The 13,485-nt window shown below is 41.4% G+C and overlaps 1 protein-coding gene across 3 annotated transcripts in view; it reads left to right on the forward strand.

Annotated features, from left to right (window-relative positions):
- Positions 1 to 13,285, forward strand: part of ZNF521 (zinc finger protein 521) — a 280,496-nt gene extending 267,211 nt beyond the window's left edge. For all 3 annotated transcript variants that reach the window (XM_061168987.1, XM_061168986.1, XM_061168988.1), the window contains one exon: positions 12,905 to 13,285. In XM_061168987.1, the coding sequence (XP_061024970.1) occupies positions 12,905 to 12,934 (30 nt within the window). In that variant the 3' untranslated portion in view covers positions 12,935 to 13,285. The remainder of the gene's footprint in view (positions 1 to 12,904) is intronic.
- The last annotated feature ends 200 nt before the right edge of the window (positions 13,286 to 13,485 follow it).

Consider the following 13,485-nt stretch of genomic DNA (forward strand, 5'->3'; position numbering starts at 1 on the left):
ATAAACAGTCTTCTGGTATTCGCCTTTGGAGAAATCCGCCTTAAGAGATTTCACCCTAAGGTCATTACCTCTTATCCATCCATGGATTACCATTTGCAAGCTTTTTGATTGCTTACTCTCTTCTCTTTGAAGCAAAATCTTAGCACACGTTTGGACCTGGGTGATGAGAAACACTGAACAGGAAAGGAGTTCTTCATCATTGGGACCCCGGGCTCTCAATGCATAGACCAATTTGTGTGTGATGCATACTTGCACAGAGGCTTGGAGGTTTTATACAGGTTTCTAGGTTTGTCTTTTCATTGCATCCAAAAAAAAAAAAAAAAATGATTTGGAGAAATGCTGACAGTTCAGCGTGAAATGATGTGTGTTCTGACACAAACTGCATTGTAGCTTAGGAATCTAGCCTGAAGTTCTTTTATTGTAGCATTTCTTTGATTCAGGGAAGAAAAAGACTTTTCTTTAAAAGTGTGTGTTTTAGGATGTGACGATAACTTTTCTCCATTGCTGTGCATGAATTCAGCAGAATGTTTCCACTTAACCCTTATTATTGCTGGCTTTCTGGAAGACCTAGGGTAAGGGGAAAAAAATGTTTTTGCATTAGTTTTTCAACAACTTATGTGAGTCTGAAATATATATCCAAGTAAATGGGGACTGTAATCGTGGCATGTTCAGAATCTATCTTTTCTGCAGACCAGGAAAGGAGCACTGAATAGCATTCATTTAGGTTCTTCCGGATGTATTTCTGCAAGGGGCGTGCCTTGCCGAACCGCTGGATGATTTTAAGTGTTATTAAGCAGACTTAACAGTAGCAACTGGCCCTCAGGATAGAAGTAAAGGACCATGGCGCAGAAATCCTTGGTGGAGGAAAGTTCCAGGGCAAACCCATCCTCAGAAAGAGAAGCGCCCAAATGCAGACTGGATTTGAATATCTGAGTTAACAACTTCTGGGAATATTTCTCTTCCTCTTGGCCAGCTCCTTCTATGTTGTGGCTGGTTTGCATTTGTGTTTGAAGTGCCAGGCGGTTTAATGAAGTTATTCTTTTATAAATTTTGCAACACTGAAGCAAGCATGAGGGCTTTAAATTAGAATAAGTGCCACTTCTGTGTGGCAGGTTCCTTTGAGGACTGATTAGAATGAGGCCTCCTGCCGCCCAGTCCTTTCTGCCCGGCGGCGGCGGCGTTGGTGCGTGGGCTTGTTTACAGCTCACCTTTGAATTTGCACGAGAGAGCGAGCGTGCACCATGCCTGCTGCCTGGGCCTCTGTTAGCGGAAGCTGTCTTCCTTTCCAGGATCATGTTAAATACTTCACTTTAAGGAGTTATTTTTTTTAATTATATTGCTTTATTGTAATGAATTAAAATTAACTTGGAGCAGGAAATTATCTAAGGATGTGAGGGTTATAGATTACTCTCACCATAGCTACAGCTTTGTCGGGGGGGGACTCAAGGGCTGTCTTTCTAGAAGCTCAGTGCACCATGAGGGTTGGGGAAACTGTTCCACAGAGACCGGGAAGCAGCGTCAGAAAAGATGCCCAGGAAATGGGGAGAACGGGAGTTTAATGTGCGGGTTTATGAAGCGGATAGAGGCTCTTCTTGGCCAGAGTGGTGGGCAGCTCTGCCGTTTTAAGACCTGAAAGCTTCTGGGACAAGAAGAGATGAGGCGCAAGAGGGAATCCAAGTATATGTTAAGACCCAACAAGGTTCCATGTAGGATAAGGGATGCACTTGGCATTCCTGATTCCCTCTCTTCCTGCCTGTGTGCACTGGCTAACAGACGGGTGATTTCAGGGGACGCGGGGCAGGACATTATTAAAGAAAGGGGCTTGAAGCTTTCTGCAGGACACAAAACATGCAAGGGGGAGGGAAAGGAAAGAGAGCAAGCAAGGAAAAAAAAAGCACCAAACTTAAGTACAGAATTATTTCTCTTCTCTCCAAACCAGGATTATTTTTTTTTTAATTGAAAGTGAGAGACACCCAAATGGAATTGGGCTTGTGAAATATTTGCATTTTAGAAGGACTTTCTTAGAATTTAAAGCAAGGCCTTCTTGGGGCTCCTTCTAAATTGCATTCTCCATGCGGGAATATGAGCCCTGGGGGACCCAAAGATCAAAGGCAAACACCAGGGATTTTACCTGTAGAACCCATGCAGGAATGTACCTCTCTCCCGGCTCCGCAGCACACACTCATGCCAGCATCCAGCGTAGGCACGAGTGTACACACATGCACATGTGCTCACACACATTCTTCTGCAGTTTCATTATGGAAATTTGGGAAACCAACACATTGTCTTTTCACAGTTCTATTCTTTGTATGCATATTTGCTAAAGCAAATGCCCTAGTAGACAAGCATTTGGTTGCTTATGATGGGGAAAGGTTGTTTTCTGTTATTCTTTGTGATTTATAACATGTTGACTTACTCTTACTGTGAGTTTACCTCCTAGAGAGTGTGGCAGTGTTTTTAATAAAAGAAAAAATACACTACAAGGAAGTGGCATTTCTTTTGCTCTTTGCCCAAGTTCAATAAACTATTTTTCATAATTATTGGGAATTGGTTGAAGGGAATCCTTGTCCATATCAAGTGGAAAAGCAGGAAGAGTTCTTGCTTCCTACCCCTCCCTAGAAAGGTTACCCTTTGAATATAAATTACTATGCCTTGTGCTTCTCCCATTCTAATCAGATGACCTTTTGAGTCTGGTGGACAGAGTTTAAATCCTAAACCTGCCGGTCAGTTTTTACATCAATGCCCTGTTCCAACAGCTTTCAGGTACATAACTTTCAATGGATTTCAAAAACAGACGTGAAGTAAGTAATGCAGGTGGAATCTTGCTGCTGATGGTCAAACCACCTAACTTGACTGCAAGATCTTGGGCCAAGTTATGTGACGATGGGTAATTTCACTAACTAAATCCTTTACGAAAAACCTTCTGGGATTCAAAATCTAAGAGAAAAGGGAGGAGCAGGAAATGTGTAATGTTTGCAAGAGGACATTTCTGAGCAATTATCGATGTAAGCTCCCATTATTTGCTGCTAATTACTACACGAGGCTGTTAAATATTTAGCAGAAGTTTGTTTAATTGTGTTTGACTTGGGATGGGGCGGGGGGCTTGAATATGACTTGAGCATCATGAGTCAGTGTGTACACCCAGAGCCAGGCAGAGAGGAAATTTGCATTCACCCAAGATGAACACATTTCAGTGTCAGCCAAGCCTTCTTTTTCCTTCATTCCACAGATTTATTTATCTTTAAGGTATCTACAATTAGAGCACGAAGAAGGGGCACTGTTCACGGATGTAAAATTGGAAGGAGGTCATTCTTAACCTTGTTTACAGGTGTTCTACTTTAGAAAGCGCCAGTGTGATAAATTAAACATTACAGGGGGAAAAATTAAAGCTTAGCAACAACTGGCACATGGACACATCTGTCTGTGAAGCACTGACTTAATCCCTGAATATCTTATTAGACTGTATTGCCTATCAAAGCCTTCTGTCCCACAATACGCTGGATCCTGCAATTCTAGAATCTGAGCAGAATCTTTAAGCTCTGGCCTCTCTTTCATTTTTGCTGGCTCTCTGCAGTTTGATTTAAATTTTCCGTTGGCTCCATGCATGTAAACAGGTAGCTCAACTCATTGTTCTCTTTTAAAAATAAACTTTGTACTTTTAATGTATCTCCCAGTGGCCATTTTGCTCTTTTTAACCTATTCTTCCAATTCGGCACCTTTTTTTTTCTTTTTCCTCAATGTAGTAGATAGTGCATGCTCCTATCAGTTCAAAAAAGGGAAATTTCAAGCCTGTCCTATATGCAAAACAGATAGGGGTCAACTAGCGACTGAAATTTTACTACCATTTCTTTTCATGTATTTTATTTATTTATTTATTTTTTATTTATTTATTTATTTTAATTTTTGGCCACGCTGTGTGGCTTGCGGGATTTTAGTTCCCCAACCAGGGATCGAACCTGCACCCTTGGCAGTGAAAGCAGAGTCCTAACCACTGGGCCACTAGGGAATCCCCTTTACTACCATTTTTAAGCTCGTAATGAGAAATGAAATGGTTACGAAGTTAACATTGTCATGTATGACCCATCAGCGGTATTTGTCCTTTTGAAGCTGGTGGACCAGCGTGGCTTGTTTTATTTCTCTGAAATGTTTAATTGTCAAAATACTAAAAATTGCCCTACATTAGCAATTTGGACATGGCATTCCTTTAAAAATTAGTCTTTGCTTAGGCTTCTGAAGACTCACATTAGACTAAGGCTAGGCTACTTTAGGTAGGTATTCTCAAGATATTTTTCACCACCATTGGCTTTCCCAGCTTGGTTTGCTGTTGTAAAAAAAAGAGCACCTGTGGTGAAAATAGGCTCTGTTTGAAGTGACCCCTACCTCCCTTCGCAGCCGCATGGATCTCCAGCCCCACAGGGACCAGTACCCTGCCCTCCGCCGCTCTCAGCCTGGCTCCTGCTTGCTCTCTCCCCCTGGAGCCCGTCACTCTCTTCTAACCTCCCCCTCCTCATCACTCCAGCACCGGGCAAGTGTGACTCCTCTAAGAACTAAGCCCAGGAGGTGAGGCACCCTTTCTCTGTGGCCCATGGCACCCTGTCCTCCTGTCCCTGGTGAGTGCCCTGACGGCGAGCAGCTGTAGTCTCTGCAGCCAGCCCAGCCCGGGGATTAAAACATAGCAACCTGCACCGCTCAACAGTTCCTTCTTCCCAGAAGCCAGCTCAGCCACTGGAGTGGCTATAAGACCTTGAAAGTTGGCTTAAACTCTCTGGGACTTAATTTCCTCACCTATAAAATGAGATGCTGGAACAGATGCTGCTAGAACTCTCCCAGCTCTGAAACCATCTCTTTTTTATTCTGAAGCATCACTTACAGGTGTTGTTGGCTCCTGCTATTGACTCTCGACCAGCAAATGAGGGATGATAGCTTTGCAGTCCGTTCAGAGTAGGGAGTTGTTTCCATAGCCTAAATAGTAATTTCCAGATTTTAATATTTGGGTCCCTTTGTACTTTATTAGATTGTAAATATTTCTAAAGCAGCACTGATTAAGAGCCACTAAAATGTACCACCTTTGTTCATTGATGGTACATGGAAGGTCTTACTAAACTGCTGAATGAGTGGACATTTTTGGAGAGATGATTATTTATACAAGCAATGCCATTTATTATATATCTCGAAGAATCCTTTCCCTGATTTCTCAGCAAACGCCCATTCTCACCAGTGACCATATTTTTAAATGCCATGCCACAGTTCCGTGTGGCATATATGTGTCCCTTTTGCCATCCTTTTTTTTTTTTTGTAATTTGACGGGGGGAGATACCTCAGAGACTGAAGACTAGGTCGCATCCTCAAGCAGGCACGGCAAGCTCAATGTGTTTTCAAAACACTGGAAGCAGTGGTCCTCAACTGGGGATGATTTTTCCCCCAGGGGTTATGTGGCAAGGTCTAGAGATTTCTGGCTGTCACGACTGGGAAGGTGCCCCTGGCATGTTGTTGACAGAAGCCAGGGATGCTGCTAACATCCTACTGTGCACGGGGCAGACCCCTAGAACAAAGACTGGTCCCCTTCAACATTCCAGTACTGCTGAGGTTGGGAAACCTGGCCCCACCGGCCTTCTAGAATCTATTTAATTTGTAGGCATCCCTCTCTAGAACAAAGCAATTGAATGACATATTTTGTATAATGACTAAGAAATAGCTTACTGGATTGTCTTTTTGGTTTTTTCTGGATGAGATAGAAGAACTTTATACTACAGATACATGGTCAAGGCTTCTGAACATAAACTCGTAAACATGCCAGTGTCCACATGCTTCAGAGTTATCTCAGCTCAACCTTTACTAGGCTTATTTAGCATGAATGTCCAAAGAACAGCAAATACAAAAAAAGTCCTTCAGTGAGGTTTATTAGAATGTGAAATCGTTTCCTATGGGAGGTGTGATAGAAGCTTCATTGCCAAAACCATTTAAAACTAGCCTAGAGTGTGAACTTTATAAAACAATTTTTGTCCAGCAAGGGGACAAACTAAATAACATAATAGTCCTTTTCTGTCCTTAATATCGTGTATTTTTCTGATCACTTCTGATGATGCCATTTCACCTTTTGCTTTAATATAGCTTAGTGTCATCCAGAAAATGCTTTGAGATGTCAGGCCAAGCCCATGTGAACTGTTAAATGTCAAAAGAAAATGCATCAGTGTCTCTCTAAGTTCATAGTGATGACATTACCATATGAAAAAATAAAAAGGGAAATTCTGTCAGTGCAAACATGATCATAAATGCAACATTCATGGCATTAAAGAGGGGCAAAAGCATATCATGACAGACAGTTTGGGAAATTCCATTGCTGTTTATCAAAATAAAAGTGTAGAGCCTCATTTTAGTAAATTCTGCCAAAGTAAAGATTGTGAGTCAGCCACCCTGGTCATGAAAATCCATCATATGAATATGTTTTTTAGACTGTCAAAGCACTTTGGGAAATACTATACATTTGTCTTTTAAGAACATTCATTAAAATATATCTCACCAAAATGCACATACCCACATATATGTTCCTGATATTTACCAGGTAGGGCCCATGAAAACACAATTACCCCAAATTTCTCCAGCTAACAAGTATATAATTTGTAGACAATGGAAACTTTGGGGTGGTAAAACGGGGTCTAATTGGTATTTTGGATGATTTGGGTGATTTTTAGAACATTCTAACAGTACTTCCAAAGCTGAAGCAATTCACTTTTAATTAATTTAAAACTATGAGTACTTCGGTAATCATGTGGACTTTGAAAATGTTAATTTATTGCCTTCACATCCTGTTAACCTTATCAAGACAAAGGCTACCCTTTACCATTGTATTTTTTTCTCTAACCTATGGGGGAGATCACCCAGTATCCTCTCTGCATTAACTAGATACACTCCTAAAGCTGTTTTACTAGCAAAAGAACTTGGGAATGAAAATAGAGAGAGGGTGGAAATGTAAAAATCTTGATTAGAAAGTATAATTTAATAGAACATGTATTGAACCAAATGTATTGATTAATGTAGAAGATATAGTACTTATATTGATTCAAACCAGAGATTTAGTACTAAAAGCTCTAAGCCAAAAAGCTGCTGCAGATTGCTACAAAAGTCAGTTTAATGCTGTCCTTGAGAGTGCCTTCACAAAGAAATTCTTCTAATGTTTGAGGACTAGGTAGAATGCGGTATATGTCAGTTTGATCCCGGAGGGTTTTATTTTGTACTCTTAATAGCTGTTACGAGCCTACATTATATCCAAGGAGTAATTTTCCTTAGGGGTGCCCGGCTCGCTTTGTGTCAATATTCTAGCATTTTAAGTCACGTACAGTATATGCTTCTGGGAACACGGAAGGAGCCAGCCAGACTCATAATGGTCTGCATTCATTAATAAAGGCAGAAGCTTCTGTCCCTCCACTGCCCGCTACAGGGATGCCTCTTTGGCCTTCAGGGACCCGTGCAGACACATTTAAAGAAAGCTTTATTTTGAGTGGGCAGGAGATAAAATGTAGGACTCGCAGGCATTTCCTAAGTCAGCTATATGCCCGAGCACAGGGTGACCTTAATGGGTCAAAGAAGAATGCAGGTCAAAAGACTTATTATCCAGGCTGTTGGAAACCAATTGCTTTTGTTTAAAAAAATAAATAAAAAATTTAAAAAAAAAGCAGTAGTGCTTAAAGGTGGACGATAATGTAGAATTCTGTTTGCAGCCTGTAACTGCACGACTGTATGTGTACTGGGATATGCTTCTAGAAAAATAAGAGCATACAGACTATCCATAGTGTTTACAGATAAAGGTCCAACCCTCGTGATAAAAGGAAGGGTAATATAATTAGTTAATCAGTGATGATTGATTACGGATGTTTGCGTTCTTCAACTGAAGAAAAAACAACATGCTGCCATGGTGCTGTCACCATCTGTTGAAAGAAACAGCCACATTTAATCCTTCTATTTCTTTTATTTCTTCCTGCCTTGCATTGTTGCAAAGCCACAATTGCCTACTATTTCTTCTGGTTGGAAAACATCTCATTTAAATTGAATACAACTGCAGTTTAAATTTGGGATTCTAATGGCATGGTGAATTAGTGGAAAGCTTGTTATTTTTTTTTTCATTCCTTTTTAAAATAGCATGCTGGCTCTTTTTCTTAGTTTTAAAAGCTTGTCAGCATTTGAGACAAAAGGCTATAAATAGACAACTCATGGTAAAAATGATTAACATCTTTGAATCAACAAATCTCACAAAACTTCCATTCTGACACAGTTTTTATTTTTATTATCACTGCTATGTAACATTTTGCCGATGCCAACAGAGGGCTACAAAGCACAGACAACGAGATGTGGTCTGTCAAAATATTGGACAAGCGAGGGCAATCTGTGGCACCACTTTTGGGGCTAGGGACTTAATTTTTCCACCCTGGGAAGGTAGAGTCCCCCTGGCTTTCCTCCAGAGCTTAACTTCATCTTTGTTATAGGTGCAAATATTCAAATTCACATCAAGATCACAGGAAAATGGGATAGTTTGGCCAAGGTGAACAGTTACAGGGGATGGTGGGTTTTTTTTTTTTAATTTAAAAATATTTTGCTTGGATTGCATTTTAAATAGGATTAAACGGTTTGACCAGTAAATGTGGTCAGCTCTCAGAAAGGAGGAGGCTGAATTAATCATGTGTTAGCGTGCCAAGCCCAAAATGAGAATTCCAGTCTTGTAAAATGAAAGGCATCTCATATTTTAAAAGAAATTCATAGTGCTAGAAGGGAATTTTTAAGGTCCTCATCTGTTTTTTAGCTTTCTAAGTTTAATTTCACATTTTAGAGAAAAAAAGATAGAACAAACTCCTTCTAAATGGGGCCCTTTACAGTAAAGAGTGTTTTTGTTGCTGTTTTTCTTTAAACCTGGCTATTAAGGTATCATACCTAGATGGATCGTCTTTTAAGCTTTAAGGTGTGTTGTGAATTTGATTTTTTTTTTAACACAAACCCCCCTCGTGTAAAACAACTGTTCATAACTGGGATTAATGGTTTGCAATTTTCAGTTACTTAGACATGGGGTCTCCAAGAGATGGCTTTTTGCAGAGTAGAATATGGCTCTCTGTGGGATTACAGAAGTTTTCTTCTCTTCCTACTTCCTTTTCTGTCATCACCCCCCCAACCCGCGTCGATGTTGCACTGAAGTTCTCCTCGATTATGTAAAACACTTTCCCTTCATTGGAACAGATATTTTTTCTCATAACCTGTCATTGCATTAAAGTACCTTGGGGACTGTGAATTGCTGTGTAAAATTGGTGAGATTACCCACTGCTTTGTTCTAGTGTAGTGGTTTCCTCCAGACCCAAAGAACAGAAAACTCGTATAGGAGAAGGCTGCTTGCGCGTGGCCTGGCAGCGTTTTCTCGCCCTGCGCGTCCCTGTCTGTGCTGCAGGGGCTCAGGAAGGGCTCTGTGGTGTGGCGGGGGGTGGGGAGGAGCTAGGGCAGGCACCTGCCCTCTCCTTGGGCTTAGCGCTTCTCTGGTCTACTTTTCATCTTTCCCACTCGCTTCCTGTCTCCCTTTCTGTCTGTGATTTTAAAAACACACCAAATAGGTGGAAAGCTCCCATGAAGCAACTTCTTGTTTCTCTTATCCTTGGATCTTCAGTGAAGTCTGGAGACAAACACTCCTCATCTTTCTCTCCAGCCCCTAAAAACCAACCCAGTAACCTGTGCAGCTCAGACATTCCTTCCTTCCTCCAGAAGATGAAATCAGGCCATTTGTATTTTCAGTGACTCAAAGTACTGTGTGGACAAGGGGAACAGTCACATCCCAAAGATCCTCAAAAGTGGTGAGGACAAGCCCTTGAGGACTGGATCAGAATCACCTGAGTTTTTTGTTTGTTTGTTTGTTTTGTTTTCAATGCAAATATGCCCAATTCCCACCTTGAGAATCACAGACAATGGTGAACGCCAGGACTGGGAGGTCTGACCTCACCCTCAGCTGATCTGGAGAAAAAAAGAAAAAGAAGGACAATAAGTGACCTCAATGGTATGCAGGTATCTCCACACCAAGAGAACTTTCTGCCTTTACCATGTTTCATGCCAGATTTCCCATTTAGCCGTTATTTGTATTACAGCTCTTTAGTTTTGTTGAATCTTGAATTTTGCAAGCCATACCCTTGTCCTTCTCTCAAATGATATATATTCTTTTCTCTTAATATGCAAAGCATAAATCCTTTATAGTAGCAACTTCAATCTGTTGCAATAAGTGATTCATATGTATTTGTTCATTTCTTTGCACCTCGGAAGAGACTTGTATGGCTTTGGTTTAGGATGAAAGCATCCAAGAAACAACTGTTGCCAACTATTATGGCCAACTTGTGTTAGGTTTTTGTTCTGCAGTATCTTAATATAGGCACATAGAAGAACACAGGATAGATTGCAGTATAGCTTCCTTTATTAACCACTAAAATTCGATTGAATGTGGAATGTCTAGAGTAAGCACTTAAATATTTTAAAATAATGTTATTAAACTGATTTCTGTTTTTTACTTTATGATAAAAAGTAATCACACATCCTCCTGTCAATGTTCTACCATTTAGATAACTATTGTCATAGCTTCTTGTATTTATTTTCTTAATTTTTTTTGATTAAAAAAAAAAAGCACCTCTCTGTAAGATCAGGCTTGACTCTTTGAGATAGGAAAATGCATGAGAAAGTTTAGACAGTGCATTTTGAGTAATTGACCTTTTTTACTGTTTGTAACCTCTTTGATCATAATTATGTTGATATTTAAGGGGATAGCAATGTTTCTTAGTCTCATCAGTATTTTGATTACCCTTTATGTCTACGTGTTGGTGAAAAATAATTTGCAGAAGTATTTATTTAGAATCAATACAAAGAAAAAAAGAGTTGGCATAAAACTGGTCTGCTCCTGTACGTACTTTTAGGCTAGTACTACTAAAGAAAAATTAAAAATCCAGCTTGTCTTTTACTGAATTAATAAAAATGGTATGTTTTAAATAAGGCTGAGTGAAATAACATCCTCATTATTTGCTGTCAATCTGCTTATAAAATGGGCTTAGTTTGAAATAGGGAACGGAAGACCTGGGTCCTTTTCACGAGACTCATGTCTCCTTCACTGGTGCTCTTAGCCCCAATTGGGCAACCCTGAGCAGCCAAGCCTCTGGTCCTTCATCCTTTACTCATTGGGCAGGCATTTTGCTAGTTTGGTGGGGGATGAAAAGATAACAAAGATCTCTGAGACAAAGCCCTCTGTTGAAAACTTTCCATTACTCCTCTTTACCTACAAGACAAAGCCTGAACTCCTTAGCCAGGTACAGAGGGCTCTTCATAATCTGGCCGCAAACTTCTCTCTATCTTCATTTCTCATCAGCATGCTTGGTTCTGGACACTTGAGAAGATTCCAACCAAACTGAACGAGTTGCAGGTCTACGAACATACCTTGCGTATTCTTCTTTGCCTTTACCCACGTGGGTCTTTGGCCTGGAATGCCCGCCCTGCACCCCAAATGCCTCTTCATGTTTCCAGCCTCAACTAAAATGTCACGAGTTACGTCCACTGCAAAGCCTTCCCCAAAGGCCAGGCAGGGTTAGGCGTGCATCATATTCCTATGGTCATTTCTAATATAATCCCACCAGGTTGCTTTACCATCATGTGCCCACATGACTTTCTTGAGACTGAGAGCACTCTGAAGATGTGAAGGCAGGGACCGTCCTTCTCCCTGCCGTGGCCCTTGCCTAGCTTAGTCGTTCATTTGGCCAGACCCTCTTTGCTGAGCGCTGCAATCCTGGGGGCTACGCCTGGTGGTGATACCAGTATTCAAGAGATGCTTGTGAAGCAATGAATAAATGAATGAAGACCCAAATTACAGACACAGGGAGAGAGCCGAAATTGCAAATAACCACAAGACCTCAGATGCATACAATATAAGCAGTATAAAGCACCATGGGAAATCAGAGAAGGGGGGAAGCAGTTTTAGACGGGATGAGCATGAAGTGGTAGTATTTTGTGATCAGAAGGGATGGGGGAGGGGGTCGACTGGGAGAGGTGGGAGAACGAGGCTCAGGGGAGGCACAGCGGAGGGAAGGTGCACATCAGGCCATCTCCAGGCGTTTGCTCCGAATGAACGTCCCATGGACCTGTGACCATCCCCCGTGCAGGCCACAGGCCCAGGTCTGGAGCCCAGTGTTCACCCCCAGGGCCTGGCTTGTACTTATAAGTTACCCAGGAATCCCAGTTGCCGGCTCACAATTTGGAACCGGGATGTTGGCTCAGAAAGGGGACCTGCTGTGTGGATGGAGAGGAGGCCACCAGAATACAACAAGGACTGCACCCGCTGGGGACGGGGGAGGTTGCGGGCTGCTGTGATCTGCTCCTGCGCCAGGTTGGGACCCAGCACCAAGCCCACCCCCAGGAGAGGAGCTGGAGAAGCTTCCTGTCCTGTCAGTTGTCGGCCAGGCTGTTCTTGCCCGTAAAGTCTATATTCAGGGACAGATAGAGGCTCTGCTGTTAAGACGTTCACCTTCTAAGAGTGCGTAGAACAAAAGCATCTGTAATGAATGGAAATGATGCACAGATAAATATAACTGTTAAAATAGTACTACCCAGGCATCTGAAAAGACGGTCGTATTCTGATAAGAAGAGATGGTGAAAGGTGGGGTGGGGTGGGGGTGGGGGTGTCTCCAGGGAAGCAAAACAGAGGCAGAGAAAGGGGAGACCCCTGGCCCCGCCCTTCCATCCTGGCTCCCACTGGGGGAGGGGAGGAGCCGGTCCCATGAGCACCGATTCATCTGGGTGCAGAAATACAGTATTTAGGTCATTATAAATCAATCAGCATTTATAGATACTTGGTTTGATGAAAATACAATCACTTAAGGTTTTTTTTTTTCCCCCTCTTTCATTACAGAATCATACGATGACCCAACACAGCAGTTAGTGCAAGCACGGTCTCTCAAGGAGAATGACTTTTGTGGCACAAAAAGGGAACATATTTTACTCTTTGCACGAAACTTTCATTGTTAATGTATATTATTCAGAAACATTGTATTGTACCATAAAACTTGTATTATCAAAACTGTTGGATGTTCATGTGTTTGAACTTTTGAGCACCGGATAGACCCCCTGTATATAAAGTGTCTCACATGTATTATGTCGTCTGATACTAAAATGGTCTTATAAAGACAAGTGGACTTGGGCCCTATTCAGGCAAGATTTAAAAAAAAAATGTGAGCAAAATGGCTTAAGAGAAAGTATTTTCAAGGAAGACAGATTAAAACAACCCTGTTACACAGGAGACTATGTTTGGACTTCCTTTTCTTAACACTTAAGCCTAGAATTTCTCTTTTGGTATATCAACAGTTAAACCCAAGACTATTTTTTATTGCTGAAGATTCTTGCAAACCATGAAGAGATGTTCTCACAGAACCCCACAGCTGGATAAGGCCCGTATATATATTTGTAAGCCTTGCAATGTGACAGGTAGCATCA

This window comes from Eubalaena glacialis, chromosome 15 (assembly GCF_028564815.1).
Source record: "Eubalaena glacialis isolate mEubGla1 chromosome 15, mEubGla1.1.hap2.+ XY, whole genome shotgun sequence".
NCBI lineage: Eukaryota > Metazoa > Chordata > Mammalia > Artiodactyla > Balaenidae > Eubalaena > Eubalaena glacialis.